This window comes from Cebidichthys violaceus, unplaced genomic scaffold (genome assembly GCF_023349555.1).
Source record: "Cebidichthys violaceus isolate CVI_PGR_0920_01 unplaced genomic scaffold, fCebVio1.0.p SCAF_17, whole genome shotgun sequence".
NCBI classification, from domain to species: domain Eukaryota; kingdom Metazoa; phylum Chordata; class Actinopteri; order Perciformes; family Stichaeidae; genus Cebidichthys; species Cebidichthys violaceus.
Window position 1 is genome coordinate 12,675,522 of NW_027176340.1, and position 21,050 is coordinate 12,696,571.

A 21,050-nucleotide genomic window follows, 5' to 3' on the forward strand; every position below is an offset into this window, starting at 1 on the left:
AAAGGGAAACCAAAGGGAATGGAAGAAAAATTCTGTCCAGCTGTAAAAGTGACTCACCCTTTCAAGCAATGACAGAGTTGCTTTCAGCGCTCCCTCTGGCCGTCCAAATGGAAAGCAATACCTACAGTATGGAGGCCACAGATTGGATTCACATGTGAACCCTCAGCAGTCCAGTTTGGCATGAGATCAGCACATGGTGCTTGTACATGGTTTCTACCTGAAGTGTGTAATCTGGTTCTCCAGAAGCACCCGTAGCCTCTCCTTGATCTCCTCAAAGTGCTCCTTCTCTTCCACGGTCACTGTGCCAATACCATCAGGCCTGAAAGACAACAGCATTTACAAGCAATTAAAGGTTTTGCTGTGTCGCCAGGCAGCCTGGGGAATCAAGTAGAGCACCAACTGACACAAGAGAGATTTTCAACCCTGATGATGAAGTTTGTGTATAATTTTGAGTATCAATGTTTCAAATACATGTAAATTTACACATTGTGTATGCTTCTAAGAATCTCCTTAGGTTCTGGAAAAACAACAGACCAATGAAGGACCTTAGACTGTATATAAGAGGTGAACATAGTCACTGTTACACATTGGTTTGTGGATTACCGTTTAGAAGCCTTGATTTCAGAATTCTGGCCATCTTCCATCTTGTTTTTTTGCATCCAGAAGTGATTGAAGAGCGTGGAGCTAAACACATTCAAATGCCGAATAAGACATTTTTTGGAGACCAAAATGTTACAAATATCTTTCACGAACCGTGAAAGGGTTCAATTTGTAAGCGGAAAACTCCCAGATTGCAGGCTTTATGGTCTATTTGACTCTAAATGGACCATAATTTACTAAATGAATATCATGCTGTATTGAAGAAGACTTGAAACTAGAAATTGAGACCATAGACTCATGTTTACAATGTTTACTGAGGTAATAATTCAAGAGAGAAGTAGAGTCATTTTCTCATAGACTTCTATACAACCAGAGGAGTCGCCCCCTGATGGACATTAGAGAGAATGCAGCTTTAAGACATGAAGCATTGACTTTACTATTCAGAACCAGTGCCACCTCTGTAAGAAACAAGATACAAACAAGCTCCACAGCCAGGACTCAGCCCCACGGGGTTGGAGTTAATTCAAGTCCAGGATCTCTGTATTTAGCTCTTTTCTCAGGCTGCCTTCACGTTGGTAGTTTAGTCCAAATCTGGGATTAGTTCAATTAAAGATCTGGCAATAGGACTCTTTTCCTGAACTTAAGTTTGGACCAAGAAAGTGGACCCGATTCCACCTGTATGAAAATGTCTTAGACAGATTCCACAGAATACAACATCATTACTGCAATGGCATTCTTGAATTGTCAGCTGTTGATCGCTGTGGCAAATCTAGGAAATGCCTTGTTGATGTTTCTGCACAGAATGCTGGAATGCACAGAGCTGAACATCGTTCTCAGTTTCTCCTGTGTTAACGGCATAACCTGAGCTGATATAGAACGAGATTTGATTAAAAGTAACAGCATGCTTTTCATGAGAGATTCTGGGATATAACCCAAACCACAAAAACAACTTCTTGCAGTGATTGGCAACAGAGACATGCAGATATAAGAGTGATGGACTCGGAGGTGCTGACTCTCGTCGTTACAGTAAACGTGATCAACAGCAATTAAAAAGGCAGCATACTTTATGATGAATACAAGCTGTGAGAAAACATGGTTAGCTTGCTCTGTACTACATCTCTGTACACATATACACACACACACACATACACACACACACACACACTGTCAAAGACACCATCAGTCAATTCAAATTTATTTGAATGGCAAGCATGCCAAATTTCATGATGCAAAGTTACTTTACAGGCTATGCTCTGCTGGAACAAATTATCATTGTTATATCATGTTTTTATTATTATTTCAATACACTCTTAGCTATTACAGTTATTCAAGCAGGTGTGTGTGTGTGTGTGTGTGTGTGTGTGTGTGTGTGTGTGTATGTGTGCATGCAATGTGTTTATCGCTTGTGACATGGTTGGGTCTGGGTGGAGTGTGAGCAGAGTGCATGTGACAGAAGAGGCGTTGGACTGGTGGCCATGACAGCATGATGAGAAGCAGGAGACATGACACTCTCCTCTTCCCTACCCTCTCTACCACCCACCACCCCCTTTTAACATGTCACTTCAGCAGACAGTGAGAAACTGTCTCTGTTTGTGTGTGTGTGTGTGTGTGTGTGTGTGTGTGTGTGTGTGTGTGTGTGTGTGTGCGCGCGTGTGTATGTGTGGGGTGGGGGGTATATTTGCTGCACTGCTCTGCACTTGCTTGTTAGATTTCAAGAAGTACCAATTTGCTGAGCATCAGCGATCATCTCCTCCTCAGTTTTCATGGCTATATATACTTGAGCACTGACACTGTCAGTGTGTCACAGCCACCTGTAGGGCTCCGCTGCTGAACATCATAAGGCTGAGGAGGAGCGCAAGTGTGCGAGTCTGTAGAATGGCAATCTCAGAACCCATCAGCTATTGGTCTGAGGATGATAAGCCTCTGGAGGTAGGGGGCTGTATTTTGGGGAATCCGGTGTGGCAAGCCGATATCTGGCAACAAGCTAATTTTAAACCAATAAAAAGCTAAATCATCAACGATATCCGCTGGATTCCTAGATTGCATTTCAGCCGATGAGTGCATTTCAGCCGATTGCTCTCCATACGGACTGTTTACCTGCATTCAACAAAGCCTGTTTGAACGCGATTGGTCGATACTAAAATTTAAGTCAACACTTCTGATATCCAAAATCTTGACCCGTTGCCTACATATTCTACATATGAATGCAGAATATGTTTGTAGGGATTAGTAGACTGGATGCTTTGACCTGAACATAAATTTAACAGACAATATTTTCTCATCATCACATTTGTTTGTTTTTTCTGAAGTAGAGGACAGGATGGTCTTAAAGCTGCAGAGGTTCCTATTCTAACTTTAGAAAATGATGATGCAGGTTATAGCGCTATGATTTAGTCCCATATATATTGAAGTAGCCTAGCAGTTATATTAACGTCTGTATGTAGTCATCAACTGACTGTCAGATGAAATAAATAAAGTTCAATTGAATAATATCTGAACAATATTTATTGTCAGTTTTTGAAATTGAAATGGATGAATTATAAATAAGACATAATCCAATCATAAATAAATGTTCTTCTCTTACTTCAAGTAAAATAGGGGCTGCATTTAAGAATAAATTATGAAACAGAAAGCTTTTTGAATTGTCCTGCAGCTTTATATTCAGTTCATTCAGGGTGAAGTGATGTCAACCAAAAAAACATATTCTATTTTTCTCATCTTCTAAAAAGAGAAATGTGTGTGCAGGGACTTTCTTTGTGGTTATTAAACCTCTTGTTTCAGCTTTATTCCTCTCTGTTAACATCATTGTTGGACAGTGAATTCATGAGTTAGGATTCTGATCATATTGGGCTCTTAGATCATTTATTTTTTGTGACTTCATTTTGGATGTGAGTGAGAAAAGATTTATGCTTTGTCTCGTATAGGTGCTTCACATTGCTGCTTTTAACCCTCCTGTTATGTTCGTTTTTCAGAAAAAAATCCTAATAAATATAGTTTGTACCTCATTACCAACTCCATTACTAACAATTCAATCAGTATTTAGTAGAATGGAGTTATTCACTTCTCCATAGATCATAGTTCAATTAGGATAACTCACTCGTTTTCATGAAAAATACATGTTCAAACATTTTTTTTGGTACTTTGGAAAAACCTAGATATAAATTGCATTAGTCTACTATAACATGTATTTATTTCTAAATGTTTTGTACATTTTGAAACTTTCTTTTTTCTTCTTTTTTTCATGATGAGACACCTCTGCTGTTCAGGGTCATATTGACCCACTCACTCAAAATCAAGCCAAATGAATACAAAAGGATTTGTATTGAAAGTAAACTTCATTTATGTTCATTTATAGTGTTAAAAAACAGAAATTTACAAAAATGAACAAGAGATGAGCACAATGAACGAGGTGTGTGTGTGTGTGTGTGTGTGTGTGTGTGTGTGTGTGTGTGTGTGTGTGTGTGTGTGTGTGTGTGTGTGCGTTTGTCTGTGTATCTGTGTCTACACAGCACACGAGTGACATGTCGTCACGGTGTGCTTTGTTCAAATACATTTTGTCTTTATAATATTTTCAGCAGACAGTCTTGGCTGATGTGTACTGGGTGAGGAAGACCACTATATTTCACAATTTTTGACACGAATGTCTCGCTTGGAGGAACAGGTATATCAGTTTCCTCATCTGATGGTTCATAATCAGTACCATTAAAATCTGAATTGACCTCAAGATGGTCTTCATCTTCAGACACATCCTCCTCTATTTCACTGTTGTGATCAAGGATGTGCTCCAGAGCCTCCAGGGCTGTCATCCTTTGTTTCTGTTGCTCATGTTGTCCTACAGTATTCTGCTGTGTTGTTTGCATCTGCAGAGTGTAATGTTGGTAGGACTCTCAAGCAACCCTCCCCTGCTAAGTGTGGGTGGAGTTTATAAAAGGTTCCCGTCAAAATAGTATCTGTATTTCTCGCACAGGTGGGGTAGTGAGAAAGAGTGTGTGTGCGTGCGTGCGTGCGTGCGTGCGTGTGTGTGTGTGTGTGAGAAATGGGGTGAAACATGGTGGGAGGGAGTAAGAAATACTTTGTCTCACGTTTTCAAAGAAAGAAATGATCTAAACTTGACACTTCTGGCCCCTTATAGCCTCCATTTTCACTGCCAGGTCAAAATGACACGAACATCATCTCTGTTATAGAAACCTGCAGGGGGTGGTTGCAAATGCATGATATATTTTTTTTTTTTAAAAAACGTTGATTACACTAATTAAGGCAAGCAGAAGAAGTTTTATACAGAAAATATTTTTTCTAGATTTTCAAACTTTGAAACGGGTCAATTTGACCCGCAACCTAACAGGAGGGTTAATAATCGTCATGGTCTCTGAAAATATGAGACATAATGGTTTTAAACTGTCCGTGGGAAGAATGAGCCGATAACAGTCTGTCCATTCTTGGTTAAATAATCTGGTCTCTCTGGTCTCTCTGATTACTTTTCTCTTCTTGGAGAACATCATGTGAAATAACTTCTGACTCACGTATAGTTCTCCGACTGCTGCCGTGTGTGTTTATGCCACTGGAGTTGCAACGTTTATCAGAATACACATATTTGAATGGCTGAGCAGCATCACGTGATGTGATTTGCAAGGCATGTAATTGGCCGGTGTGTTTCCTGGACCGCTGAATGAGTCCGAAAAGGATAGAAAAGCTGTGCCGGTTAAAATAGAAGCGCACCATCAAAATGTAATAATTCTCAATTATCTGTCGGTTTTAGGTCCAGGGTCCACAGACAACGGCTTCTGGGTCTGGAACCAGACCGCGGTCCGCCTATTAGTGACCCTCGTGATAGACTGTAGATGTAATCGGCAAAAAGCCTTAAACCAACCAAAAAATAAGTTTAGTATCAAATGCATTAGAAAGAAACGAAGGTTGAATATCCTGTAAACAATTTGATGAAGATTTTTAAGACCTCCTGTTTCTAGTATTTAAAAACAAATTGGTCTTCTTTGTATGTAAATAGCATTTTTATCATTGTTTAGTGCATGGTGATCGCATGCATTAGAAATACATTGGCGTACACAAGACTGACTCAAAACATTGGAGAGGAATTATAACAAAGATTCACAGTAAAAAGCCGCCTCACCTCTCACATTGTGACAGAAAATAAAAGAGGGAGATTTCACACTAATTAAGTCCTGCAGGGCTCTATCTCTCCCTCTTTTTTCATCCAGCCGAGCGTTGTTTCTTGGCAGCTTCCTCATGTTTGCTTGACCTCATGACTTCACAGCTCCGATGACGACAACAAGCAAATGAGCCATCAGTGACAGACAGACGGCGAGCCAGCAACACGTTCACGTCTCCTTTAAATATATGCAGGGGACCACCACATCAAGTCCTCAAGGTAGAAAACCATGTGACATGTTTGCATTAGGAATCTCCTGCAACTTATATTTAAAAAAAATCCCAAACTGCAGCTTTAACTGGAAACGACTCTGAATAATTCTGATAATTCAACAATTTTCTAATCAAAAATGTAAAATCTGACTCCAGTTTCTCAAAGGTGAATAATTACTGGCTGTCATTTGGTTGGGTTTTGACTGTTGGTCAACTTAACAAGACATTAGAACTCTGGGGATCTGTGACTGATATGTTTGTACTTCTGACATTTTATGAATCCACAGAAGATTATTAGGTGAATCATTAAGAAGTAAATATATATAAAAAATGGTTAATTGCTGCTCTAAATCAGTCAAAAAGAATTAAAAAATAAAGTAAAATAAAAATATTTTAAATTTAAATTAAATTTAAATTAAACTGACTTTATGATTATTTTATTTAGTTATTGTGGGTTTTCTGTATCAATTCAAAACACACTTTTGTTATCATGATTCTATTTCAAAATATACATTTCACACCTGCTGTACCACAAGATGTTTGCACAGACATGCATGTGTGAATACTAGACTATCTTTTAAGAAAATGTACATTTTGTACAAATTCTCACTGGTTGTTGAGATTGCATTTCACTCACTTTAAAACCATAGAGGCTAGCTGTAGAAGCTGTAATATAGCTTCAGTTTGAACATGAATTGCTGTTTCACATCAAAGTTGAGTAAATTACTCTTTATTTTATATGAAATGAAGAGCAGCTGATATTTCATCCGTTTATTTTAAAGCCATTTCCTAACAAACAGTGGATCTAAATGGAGTCGACATTTAGCTGGACAGAAGTCAAATCCTGACACTTTAGCAGGCGACCGCGCAACCGAGTCCAACTCGGAGTACCAACGCCTCCAGACCAGCAGGCTATTAGGAGGCAGGGGTGGGGGTGGTGTGTGTGTGTGTGTGTGTGTGTGTGTGTGTGTGTGTGTGTGTGTGTGTGTGTGTGTGTGTGTGTGTGTTCGTTTGGGTGGTCTGGGAGAGGTGTGTGCACTGGGGCACACGCAGCAGCGTCGGCAGCGGAGACATTCGGCCATCACACATGACAACCTGTCAACCTGTCATGTCTCGACCTCCAGGCGCGACGGCTGGACTGGCAGAGCAGGTCTCTGTGTGATGTGTGTGGGTACGTAGATAAAAAGGACTCATTATTTTGGGATTTTATGAAAGAAGAAATTTGAATTTAGACCTTAATTCACATGGATGTGTATTTATTTTCATCATTATAAACTGTGTGTTATAATGAACTCTGTCCTCTGGCAGTAACAAAGAACTTTTTGATGGCTGAGTTCAAACCAAAGACCGACAGCCTCCCTGACCTTTGCCCTCAGCGCCGGAGTGGCCCTCGTCTATCTTTGTTACGCATCAGCCGCAGACGGCTGACTGTGATGTTGACAGATGTGATGTCCAAGCACATCACAGCAGATTAGACGAGAGGTAAATACTGCAACTTAGATAACAGGGTACATACTGGAACGAAGGCCACATGACTCCTGTGCTGAACGCTAACAAAGCTACTGTCGAACCAGACGCTTGAGCTTTTGAAGGAACAGTCAGTAGCATTTAGAGGGATTTATTGGCAGAAATAGAATATTATGTTCATGAACATGTTTTCTTTACTGTATTATTGCTTAGAATGAGCCATTAATATCTATGTAGGGAGCAGGTCCTCTTCACAGATTCTGCTATGTTGCACCGACATGTTTCTACGGTAGCCCAAAATGGACAAACCAAACACTTGCTCTAGATAGGCCATTCACGCTTTGGCGTCCACCACCATAGTTCTCCTACAGTTGACAAACAGGAGAAGTTTCAGTTGGTTGCTCACCTCTAGATGTCACCAAATCCTACACAGGAGTTGACATGGAGGCAGTGGTGGGAGTTTAGTTTGAGTTGAGGACAAGCACAGTTCAGAGTGCAAGAGTATTTTAAAAGGAACAATCATGTATGGTCAATTGGTAGTTTTAGTTTAGTTTTATCAATTCATGTATTTAAGCTGTTGGGTTGCCATCGGAATCATTTATAACCCCTGTTAATTTAAGTTTTCCTCCAAAAAAGATCAAGCTGCTAACTTTGACATATCAGGTTTAAAGCCCACAGGCAGTAAGAATTTGATCATTCAAGAGTAAATTAGAACTCAATCTCAGATTGTTTAATCAGGATTCAGATTTTTCAGACATCTATGCCTCTGTCCACTAGTTTTGCAGAGCTACTTCCTGGGACTCTGTGCTTGCTGTAGATGTGTGTACAAGTCCTCTAACAGACAATCCAGATGCATTCATTTTGGCCAAATTTCACTTGAATGGTTTAAATAACCGGGTTAAACCTGATTTGTTTCACAACCTGCCTGACCATTTGTGTTGTTGGAAAACTGTGATTAGCAATCTCACATCTCACGAGTCAGGGATGATGGTGACATTTTCTAAAGAAGACGTTTCTGTTTTCCTCTTTAGTCAGACTGTGCCACACAGACCAGGAGGTTACTTACCTTCTAGTTCCTGAGAAAATTGGGGACCTGAAGTCCTTTTTCTTCATAAAATCAATGATTTTGAGTTCTCTCTTAGCAGTTTGGGCAGGAAGCTCAGGAGCAGAAGGGAACAGGGCTCGTTCGAGTTCGGCCTCAGATACTGGCCAGTTTAGCAACTCAGACACACGCTGACTAGGTGTGGTTGTGTGGGCGTGCAGGGATTTGGGAACAGTGAGGAGAAGGTCAGTTTGTGAGAGTGAACAAGGTAAAGAGGTTACACAGGAAAAGTAGACAAGAGAGAAAGGAAAAGTGAGCATGCTAACAACATGCAAACAACATGCAAAATGAAAACAAATCAAAGCATTTCACTCAAAAGCATAAAAACAGAGATGGAGGGGTCACATATTGCATCCTGTATGTGCCTGGATATGTGGACTGGCCTGCTTGTCATTCATCTGTCATCATTTTCCTGCTCCAACATCAGTTTTGAGAATAAAAAAAATTGCACTTTGTGTTGTAATCAATTTAGCTTTCAAGGCTAGTTATTGGCTGTGTGTAAAGTGAAGGACGTGGAACTAGCCAGCACCTTGATGTGTACCTGTTTCCATGGACATGGGAGGCACAGAAGGCGAAGCTGTAGTGCAGCAGGGTGGGGTCGATCATGGCTCCGTTCTCTGCCCTCTCCAGCAGATCGCTCAGGTAACATAAATGCCTGTGGCAGCCTCGAACGCCGTAGCGAGCACAGTACTCATCTAAGACAAACACCTGACCGGGACTGAACCAGCCCTGTGGGTGACAAACACATACACTGCTGAGTGAGGCAAACAGATGTTGGTACACACATACAGACATCATACAAGACTGCAAGCCAGGCAGCATGCTTCATAATTCTGGTATCTTTACCTGTAGATACAAGATAGATGAGGTGGACCTATAGGTCTTTGACCGCATGTGAATGAAGGGAATCATTGCCATGCTTTATTAACCTGACTGTTACCACAGTCCTGTTTGCGGGCTGTGTCTAATCTACAGACTGTACAGACATTACTGTACATGTAGCTGGACTAGGTCCTTCGATCCTCAGCCTCCTTCAAACTAAGGCTACATCCACACTAGTAAGTTTGAATATGTATAACTTTTGCCATCCACACTACCCCGGCATTCTATAACCCCTAAAACTGAGACGTTTGAAATTGTCTGATGCTGTTTTAGTGTGAAAACTCTGGGGTTGCGTTTTAGTCTGGACAGGCAGAAACAGAGACCTTTGAATTGGTCTTATCAGTCATGACGTGATCGCCGCACCCCTATCACGTAACACTTTTTGGAAGAAACAATTAATATCAGCTGTAGTTATCATTCAACCTCGTTGCCTATGCTAGCCACTGTCTATAAAGCTACTACTGCCTACATGTGCAGGAGGCAAGCAGCAGCGTTATCAGCCCTACGGAGCAGATTTTGTTCCTCACAACTATAGTGAAGTTCACAAAGAAACTGTAAACAACAAAGCATGAATGCTGTTCTCCAGTACAAGCTACGAGTGTGAGAACAGACAACAACAAAACCGAGGGGAAACAAGTGAGATGTGCATTGACCAAGTTTCTTCACTCATAATGTAGCAAAAATTTGATTTGCTTTGTTCACTTTTTAAGTAAATTTAAAGTATGTGAGAGAAAAGACCTATACGTAGTTTTCCCCACTAAACTAGTCTCTGTTTAAGTGTGTGTGTGTGTGTGTGTGTGTGTGTGTGTGGGGGGGGGGGGGGGGGGGGTATATAGAGCAATTACATTAAATGAAGAACAATAATACTTATTTGTATTTTCTGTATCTAAGCAACCACCTGCTTCCTGTTTACACTGCTCGCACATGCTCAGTGTACATGAATGGTCACGTGATATGCGTTTTGAGTTCAGTTTCTCTTGGTTACATTACAAGGGCTTTCCTTACCAGGCAGGAGTAGGAGTCGTTGAGTCTGTGGTCCAATGTGAGGCGCTGTACCAGCTCAAACAGCGAGCCGTGGTCAAAGTTACAGGGGTTGGCTGAAATAAAGTCGTCCATGCCGTGCTTCTGGGCTCGGTCAGCATCTGTGCACACCCATCCAACAAGGGCCAGACAGGCAGAGAAAAAAAAAAGAAACAGGGGGCAAATGTCAGTGCTGGAAGGAAAAAACTGAATATAATAACAATGGCATTCAATTTATTGTTATGTGGAACAAAAATTTAAACAAATAATCCTATGAAGTGCCAACAATACCGCAATGCTGAACGCACAACAAAGGACAACGTAAACTACAAATTCAAGTTAAATTAAGTAATTATTCATTCTCTGAAAAGTATAAAAATACACCAAAGCCCTTTATTATAGGTAAAAAAAAATTAAGTTTTCATGAAACAGCATTATTTTGTTTTTTGTTTTTAAAGGGCCAATCAGTTTTTAGGTGTGTCCAGCATTGACTCCAATATGTTGCCAGTTTTGACTGAACAGGCAGGTAAACTTAATGTGGACAGGAGAGTATTCCAGGCAGCGTTCAGGAGGTGACTGCTGATCTGGATGTTGATGGTTAGTTCTGGGGGTCATGTTCATGTTGAATTCATGCACAGTCAGATATTCATGTCTAAAAGCGTACATTTGGATCAATGCAGCTCTAAAGATCTTTTCAAGTTTAAGTCTTTTCCACTGTCTTAAGCCCTTTAGACACTGGGGTCGTAACAAATAAAAAACACAAAGATACAAAATACTTGCCTGCAAATAATATATGTCTAGGGCCTTTACTGTGAAAGGTAAGAATGGAAGGAATGGATCTGGTATGTGCTGCCTTTGTCATGGTTGAAAGGCGTAATAAAGTTTCTGTGTCTCTGTGTTGCTGTTTCATAAATATACTCAACCCATTCCACACATCATGATTGGTTGTTTGCTTTTTTGCTACATACTATATTTATATTCTGTGTGAAAGTACTCAAAAACAATAGTTCAAAAAAATGTATTGGCATGCAAATTAAGCATATAAAAATATTTTATGCATTACAATTTAAAATGTACAAAATTAGTAGTTTACATAATTAAAAACCACAATCACAAACAGCAGTGACACTAGGCTATATCTAATAAAAAGTGTAAGGGCAGATTTTGAAATTTGATCATGAGGAAAGGAAAATCTGCAGAGTGGGGGGAGGAAAATCAAAAATTCTATCAATCATCAAATTTTATACAATATATAATATATAATATGTAATTTTAATTGTTAGATAGTGAAATATCAGTGTGTGTTGTTGCCAGATTCAGAGAAATAGCCGCTGAAACAAGCCGGCCACCGATCTCTGCCGCACGTTGTGTGTGAACATGGGCACTGAAAGGACGCGGGGAGTAGTGAGAGGTTAACCGAGTTATTTCTCCAGTGGACTCATTAAAAGTCTTGTGCCTGTAATTTTATTAGTCAATAGAACAGAAGCCATCAGAATATGGAGTTGCTATTCAGCCTAATGGACAGCCTTTACAAGACTAATGCTGCCACTACTCTACGCTTTGGAGTCTACTGCCTTATAAAACAGAATGTTGCATTGATCGCTAATGGCTGAGTTAACATGTTAACCCACACACCTAAGCTTGGCAGCTTAAGAGTAACCAAGGTCCAGAACTGCATTACCCATCATACAATCCAACGGCCGCCTCACAACACCCTCCCCATTTCTAATACCACTTCTCTACAGTGTTGGTGGTCCCAGCCCCCTGGTGGGGCCCCTAATTAATCACTGTCCTGAACATCTCCAAATGAGCAGAGGATGTGGAGTGGCCCCACACTAATCTCAATCTGCAAAATAGGAGAATTAAATGAAATTTGACAAATGATAAGAAAGGGATTGAGGACACAGCAGAAAGAGTTTCCTAAAATATAAACAAACAATGCCTTTATGTTTTCATTGCTGCAAAAGTATATTATAAGCGGTATAATCCATTCTGGCCAACACAGCAATAGAATAACACAAGCAACAAGATATTATTTTTCAATAACTGCACAGCTCATTTTGATCTTGAGTAGACTGTGGAGCGTGGACTGTCCATCAGTCAGGACAAACCTGGGACACATGTGAATGAAGGTTATATGGAGCTCCACAGCGATCAAGAGATTTGTCAGCCAAAGTCCTCTTCACTGCCCAGCGAAGGCTCCCCAGCTGTCAATCAACAACCAAAACAAAGAACGGGATGCTGGGAGCTGATTGTGTCCCCTCAACAAGTCCCCCCCCACCCTCCCCCAAATATCTAAAAAGGTGACATTGTGGTGCCCCCTTGGTCTGTAGCTGGTGGCCTGTCAAGTCTGTTTGATGTGAGTGAGCGGGAGGGGAGGCGGGAGGGCTGGACAATAACATGCAGTGACACTAGTCACCCTCGTCCATCTGGGCTGGGGAAGGACGGCCTTGACAATGATTGATAGCTGCTATTCATTTATAGATCCAGAGGAGACGAACGCTGTTGGTCCTTGGTTGGATGGTCAAAAGCATTTGGGGCTATTTAGCACTTGGCTTGCTTTTTTTGTGGACTGATCATGAAACACATTTCTGTCATTACGCTTGCCAAGATCCTCATTGATGCCCCAACACCTAAACCCTCCAGCCCACACCACTATACACCTGATCATGAAGATACACTTCTTAATTGTCAGTGATGAAGTTGTCAAACTCAACACAACTGTATTCCATTTGACAGCTGTGTCCTGGGTGAAAGTCCTGTGTTTGTTTGACCCATCTATTCACCCCGACCTCCTCCTTATGCGGTTTACGTCACTCTTTATACTACGTCACCTGACTTCATCCTTGGCCTCGTCATAATCAGTACTACCAAGGTAGGCGTTGTCTTCTTTTATTCGTATAACCATACAAATAAATTAAAGCAGCCTTCTGAAACTACTAGTAGGTGTAGCAGGCCACCTCTAACCCAAATCTATGAGGCTGATAACCGCTGATAACGCCTTGAAGGGTAGTAGAGCATCGGTGTGGTACCAGCGGCCTGATTTAAAGAATAGAAATATCACTTCAGACTGGAAATTGGTGTTTTCAGTTTTTACCAGAGAGAGAGATGGTGCTTTGGCAACACTGTTTTTTTAAACTTGTCAATAAAGTCACATTGAATTGAACTGAGAGAGGGTTTATTCAGTTTTGCGGATTTTCATAACGTGCATTAACTTGAAGGATTACATGTATCAGTTATGACCATAATCCTTACCCTGAACAACACACTTGGATAAATTGACCCTTGTTTAAGCCCCACTCCCCTCTGCTACTCCATCAAGCTGTCAGAGCTACCACGGAGCCACACTGTCACTAACTGAGCTCTATGGGAAAACAAAAAAGGGATTTCAGAGAGAAGCAGACAGAAGGGTCGACAATGCGTGATTGCAATGTATCTTGGACGTCAATATGATTCAACAGTGAAAACAGGTTCAAAAGATAAAGATAGGAGCTAAAGCTACAGATCACAGTGCAGTGGGAGACTGTGGCTCAGTGGTAGAGCAGGGTCATCTTTCGATCCCCGGCTCCACTAGTCCATGTCGATGCCTTCTTGGGCAAGACACTTAAGCCCAAATTGCTCCCGCAAGCTGTGCCTACAGTATATGAATGGGTATGAATGTTAGATGGTCCTGATGGGCAGGTGGCACCTTGCATGGTAGCCCCTGTCATCAGTGTGTGAATGGGTGTGAATGGGTGAATGATGACATGTAGAGTTAAAGCGCTTTGAATGGTCGGAAGACTAGAAAAAAGTATAGTCCATTTACCATTTTAAGGTAAACCTTCACATCACCTGGTGATTGAGACAGAAGACAATGAAATAAAGGAACAACAGTGTTCCTGTAAATCTCAAGTTCAAGCTTCTAAAGAGTTGAGTTGACCCATGTCTTTGGACTTCCATAGAAAGCAATGGGTGCAGGCATTTTAACATGTGTCATACTCTGTTGATGTGCGTTGTCTGAACCTGTAATTTCAATAGGGAGGTAAAGATCAGGAGAAGTAAACATGAAAAGCAATTAGAATTAAAGCTGCAAGCAGCATTGATCGGACCCTCGCATCTTCACGCATGTCGAGGGTACTGGCAGGACTCTGGTTGATGTGGCCATTCAGTTCTGTGACCATCATACACTGCATGCACAAGTTAGATGCTATTTCCTGTGGTACCAGCGGCGTAGCCAGGAAATTTTGTCAGGTTTTAAGACTCGATTGTTTTGAGTGTATCTCCAAATATAATCCTAAATCTAAGCCTGTAAAGATTGACAAAAAGATCATTGTTTGTGAATGCGCTTTAGTGTAACATAACAGACTGTCAAAGTAAATGCAGGTCTCAAAACCGACTGTTTGTTTGTGCAGGTAGCTCTGACAATCATTGCTGAGTGACTCAAAGCGGGAATAGTCGAGGAGAAATGGCCGAACGTTCTCCAAACATCTCACTTTGCACATATTTAGATCAGAGAAGTCTTATTTTCTGGTGGTGTGCTCAGGAATATTTACTTGTTCTGACCAAATTCTAAGTTGATCTGATTAATTCCCTAAGAGGAGTTTGTTAAAGTAGAGCGCCTAGAAATAACAAAAAAACCCACGAGAAATTCACACAAAATTCAAAATGTCTGACTTCCGGTTGGGTTTAGCGCATGGCCCCAAGATACTTTTTTTTAGGACCACATGTGATACATGTGCCTACCAAATTTTGGAAGTCTATGTGAAACGTACTGCAAGGGCTGCTTCGTAGAATTTTTGTAGGGGGCGCTATCGAGCCGATTTACCACTCTGAAGCATTAAAATCACATCAGATAACTACATTCATGATTTTAAATGTGTGTGACAAGGTTGATTATGTCTTGAGCATTTTTAGTCCCTCAAAAACACCTTCGTTTTTCATGGCGAAGAATGCGTCGCTACGGCAATGGCCTTTCACGAAACAACAAGCTTTAAGTAACTTTTAATCACAAAGGTCTTTAGATTGTTCTGACCAAAATCTAAGTTAATCTGAATAATTCCCTAGGAGGAGTTCATTAAAGTAGAGCGCCTGGAAATTGCAAAAACGACACTAGAAATTCATACAAAATTCAAAATGGCTGACTTCCGGTTGGGTTTAGGGCATGGCCCTAGGAGACTTTTATTTAACCCTCCTGTTATGTTCGTTTTTTAGGTACAGCAATAATGTTCGCGGGTCAATTTGACCCGGTGCATGTTTAATCATCCAAAAGTGGTCAGAAACCAAAAAATCCTAATAAATATAGTTTGTACCTCATCACCAACTCCCTTACTAACAATTCAATCAGTATTTAGTGGAATGGAGTTATTCACCCCTCCATAGATCATAGTTCAATTAGGATAACCCACTCGTTTTCATGAAAAATACATGTTAAAAAATTGTTTTAGGTACTTTGGAAAAACCTAGATATAAATTGCATTAGTCTACCATAACATGTATTTATTTCTAAATTTTTTGTACATTTTGAAACTTTCTGTTTTTCATGGGGTGATGTAGATAAATAGAGATGAGACACCTCTGCTGTTCAGGGTCATATTGACCCGCTCACTCAAAATCAAGCCAATTGAATACAAAAGGATTTGTATTGAAAGTAAACTTCATTTATGTTCATTTATAGTGTTAAGAAACAGAAATTTACAAAAATGAACAAGAGATGATCACAATGAACGAGGTGTGTGTGATTGTGTTTCCTCATTTCCTCGTTTCCTCATCTGATTCATAATCAGTACCATTATAATCTGAATTGACCTCAAGATGGTCTTCATCTTCAGACACATCCTCCTCTATTTCACTGTCGTGATCAAGGATGTGCTCCAGAGCCTCCAGGGCTGTCATCCTTTTGTTTCTGTTGCTCATGTTGTCCTACAGTATTCTGCTGTGTTGTTTGCATCTGCAGAGTGTAATGTTGGTAGGACTCTCAAGCAACCCTCCCCTGCTAAGTGTGGGTGGAGTTTATAAAAGGTTCCCGTCAAAATAGTATCTGTATTTCTCGCACAGGTGGGGTAGTGAGAAAGAGTGTGTGTGCGTGTGTGTGTGTGTGTGAGAAATGGGGTGAAACATGGTGGGAGGGAGTAAGAAATACTTTGTCTCACGTTTTCAAAGAAAGAAATGGTCTAAACTTGACACTTCTGATCCCTTATAGCCTCCATTTTCACTGCCGGGTCAAATTGACCCAAACATCATCTCTGTTATAGAAACCTGCAGGGGGTGGTTGCAAATGCATGATATATATATATACTTTTTTTTTTTTAAACGTTGATTACACTAATTAAGGCAAGCACAAGAAGTTTCATACACAAAAAGTACTTTAAAATATTTTTTCTAGATTTTCAAACTTTGAAACGGGTGAATTTGACCCGGAACATAACAGGAGGGTTAAGTCCACATGTGATACATGTGCCTACCAAATTTTGTTAATCTATGTGAAACGTACTGCGAGGGCAGCTTCGTCAAAATGTTGTAGGGGGCGGTATTGAGCCGATTTGCCACTCTGAACAAATACAATCAGATTATATAAAAAAAATGTGGGCTTTAAATCTGTGTGCCAAGTTTGCTTATGTTTCGAGCATTTTTAGCCCCTCAAAAGCAGCTTTGTTTTTCATGGCGAAGACTGCGTTGCCAAAGTACACAACCTATTACGTCCTGTTGCCACTAGGTGGTGCTATTACTATGATTCTAAATTGTCATATAGATGTGTTCCGGGTCAGGATCTTATGACATATGAGAGATTTGGCGCAGATTAGACAATGTACGGCCGAGTTACAACAACTTCCTTTTTCATGGCAAATGGTGTTGTTTGCCGCCACGCCACGGACACATAGTTCGATAACTTTTTGATCTTTGAGTAACTTTTCAATGCCAAGGTCTCAAGAGCATACTGACCAAATCTGAAGGCAATCAGGTTTAATCTCTAGGAGGAGTTCGTTAAAGTATGACGTCTTGAAACAGTCCAAAAACGTCAAGATTCAAAATGGCTGACTTCCTGTTTGGTTTAATGAAAAACTCCAAGAGGATTTTTTGTACGTCCCATCAAGTTCCACATACCTACCAAATTTCATACAGCTAGGTGAAACCCAATGTTGGGGCTATTCAATAGGGGGCGCTATCGAGCCAATTTTTCATACCGCAGCTGGAAACACCAGGCGTTCTGCGAGTTTCGCAAATTCTGGCTTGCGTGCCAAATTTCAAGTTCTCACCAATATCCCAAGAACCTCCTTTTCCCCTTCAAAGACATAGAATAATCTTTATAATAATAAACATTTGAAGAATAATAGGTCCTACGCTATCGACTACGTCGGTGCTCGGGCTATAATAAACATTAGAATAACAATAGGTCCTCTGCTCCGACTACGTCGGTGCTCGGGCCCTAATAATAAACATTAGAATAACAATAGATCCTCCGCTCCGACTACATTGGTGCTCGGGCCCTAATAATAATAATGAAAAACATTAGAATAACAATAGGTCTTTCGCTCCGACTACGTCGGTGCTCGGGCCCTAAATATTGGTGTTAAATTAAGATCTGATGAGTTTTCACTGTTAATTTACAGGTCTCAATTACATTTTGATGCCTCCATGGCCAAGTTAAGCAAATGAGACCGAGGACAACTATGTAGAAGGAAAGATGTTCACTTTGCCTAATATGGCTTGCTTGACAGAGTTCTCCATGTGTGCCCTAGTGTTCTCATGCTTCCTTACTTTCTCAGACAAGTGCTTCATATCCCTCACTCCAGTAACAGTCCATGCTGGACCTGTCCCGTTGTTTTGAAAAACTAAGTAAGGCATTAGCATGGCTGCATCCAGCTAGCCAAACCTTTCTGGTGTACCAGCTACTAGAGAAGATTCGCATGTACTGCTTCCCTTTCCCGCTAGTCTGCTGTCTGATTGTGAGGTCAGGTTGATCTGGGATCAGCTTGTTCACTTGGAGTTTCTTCGCCAAAGTTCTCCTCTCAAACGAGTCTTGGAGGAGTAGTGCTCGCGCTCCCCTGCAGAGAATGGTCGATACAAATTTCGCCCAAAGCTGAATGTATTTGAGGAAGCTGATTGGCTAAATTGTAAGTCATACATTCATATCTCTAATCAGCAATTGGCTAAACTGCTTCACAGACCTGCCGTTTTAGCACCCCAGCGATGCTGAGACATGCAGACAGGCGGAGAGGACGTGCAGGAAAAGCATATATTTTGCACGGATATCATATTTTACACATATTACTGGATGCATTCTATATTTCAAAAACACAAATATTGACAATTTGTATAATTTATTAGGACCCGAGCGCCGACAACGTCGGGCGGCGAGGTCCCTATTGAAACTGTAGGAATTATTAGGGCCCGAGCAACCGACAACGTCGGGCCAGCGAAGGCCCTATTGAAATTCTAAGAGGTATTCTTTTTTTTTATATTATTAGGGCCCGAGCAACCGACAACGTCGGGCCAGCGAAGGCCCTATTGAAATTCTAATAGTTTTTAGAGCCGATTTTAGGTTTGTATGGGGTATTATTAGGGCCTGAGCACGACCAAGTCAGGTCGAAGGCCCTATTGTTATTCAAAGAATTATTATTAGGGCCCGAGCCACCGACAAAGTCGGGCCAGCGAAGGCCCTATTGAAATTGTATGGGGTATTATTAGGGCCCGAGCACCGACGTAGTCGGGCCAGCGAAGGCCCTATTGAAATTCTATGGGGTATTATTATTATTAGGGCCCGAGCACTGACGTAGTCGGAGCGGAGGACCTATTGTTATTCTAATGTTTTTTATTATTAGGGCCTGAGCACCGACGTAGTCGGAGCGGAGGACCTATTGTTATTCTAATGTTTTTTATTATTAGGGCCCGAGCACCGACGTAGTCGGAGCGGAGGACCTATTGTTATTCTAATGTTTTTTATTATTATTATTAGGGCCCGAGCACCGACGTAGTCGGAGCGGAGGACCTATTGTTATTCTAATGTTTTTTATTATTATTATTATTAGGGCCCGAGCACCGACGTAGTCGGAGCGGAGGACCTATTGTTATTCTAATGTTTTTTATTATTATTATTATTATTATTATTATTATCGTACCAGTTTCATCGCAAAAAGGAGGTGCTTGGGATACTGGGAATCTTTTGAAATTTGGCACAAAATTCAATCGGGGTGAAAATTCCAGTATTATTGGGGTGTCCAATATTTGCATGACATTTTGGCTCGATAGCGCCCCCTACAGAGTAGCCCCAACTTTGGGTTTGACCTAGCTGTATGAAATTTGGTAGGTATGTGGAACGTGATGGGACGTACAAAAAAGTCAAAAGGAGGTATATCCTAAACCAAACAGGAAGTTGGCCATTTTGAATTTTATGACGTTTTTGGACCGTTTCAAGGCGCCGTACTTTAACGAACTCCTCCTAGAGATTAAACCCGATTGCCTTCAGATTTGGTCAGTATGCTCTTGAGACCGTGGCAGTGAAACGATACTCAAAGATCAAAAAGTTATTGAACTATGTGTCCGTGGCGTGGCGGCAAAAAAACACCATTCGCCATGAAACAGGAAGTTGTTGTAACTCGGCTGTACATTGCCTAATCTGCTCCAAATTTCTCATATATCATAACATCCTGACCCTGAACACATGTATATGACAATTTTGAATCATAGTAATAGCGCCACCTAGTGGCAACAGGAAGTCATAGGTTGTGTACTTTGACACCCTACTGCTCACAGATTAATCGGATCCTTCTCAAATTTTGTCACAAAAGCCTTAAGACCTTGATAATGCTTCATTGTGAAAATTGTAGGAAGTTGTCGAAGCGTGGCGACGTGGCGGCTCTGCGAATTTCGATCCTTCGCCATGAACGAATAAACTGATGTAACTCGACTCCGCATTATCAGATCTTTACCAGATTTCACATGTTTGATTAAACTCCAGGCCTGAAGATATCTGCAAGCCAATTTTGAATCATAGTCATAGCGCCACCTACTGGCAACAGTAAGTTAAAGTCTTTATACTTTGGCTTGTTTCTCTTAGTTGGAAAATCAGATCAACATCAAATTTGTTCCACACAAATGTAAGAAGTTCATAATGCCAGTTCTCTAAGCTTTTGATGTTTCGTCGAACGCCGTTGCCGTGGTAACGCAGTCTTCGCCGTGAAAAACGATGGTCATTTGGAGAGGTTAAAAAAGCTCGAAACACAAGCAAACTTGACACACAGATCACAAGGCCAAAATGTAGTTCTATAATATGATTTTATTCAATCAGAGTGTTAAATCGGCTCAATAGCGCCCCCTACAAAATTTCGACGAAGCAGCCCTCGCAGTACGTTTCACATAGATTAACAAAATTTGGTAGGCACATGTATCACATGTGGACTTAAATAAAAGTCTCTTGGGGCCATGCCCTAAACCCAACCGGAAGTCAGCCATTTTGAATTTAGTCTGAATTTCTAGTGTTGTTTTTTCAATTTCCAGGCGCTCTACTTTAACGAACTCCTCCCAGGGAACTAATCAGATCAAGTTAGAATTTGGTCAGAACAATCTAAAGACCTTTGTGATTAAAAGTTACTCAAAGCTTGTTGTTTCGTGAAATGCCGTTGCCGTG

The 21,050-nt window shown here is 40.9% G+C and overlaps 1 protein-coding gene across 5 annotated transcripts in view; it reads right to left on the reverse strand.

Annotated features, from left to right (window-relative positions):
* cadpsa (Ca2+-dependent activator protein for secretion a) overlaps positions 1–21,050 on the reverse strand; it is a 206,380-nt gene that overhangs the window by 71,647 nt on the left and 113,683 nt on the right. For 2 of the 5 annotated variants that reach the window (XM_068712607.1, XM_068712606.1), the window contains exons 12-16: positions 10,433–10,569; positions 9,075–9,274; positions 604–684; positions 218–319; positions 58–121 (exon numbers count right to left, since the gene is read on the reverse strand). In XM_068712607.1, coding sequence (XP_068568708.1) covers positions 58–121; positions 218–319; positions 604–684; positions 9,075–9,274; positions 10,433–10,569 — 584 coding nt within the window. The remainder of the gene's footprint in view (positions 1–57; positions 122–217; positions 320–603; positions 685–9,074; positions 9,275–10,432; positions 10,570–21,050) is intronic. The other 3 variants (XM_068712610.1, XM_068712609.1, XM_068712608.1) reach the window with 2 other exon arrangements.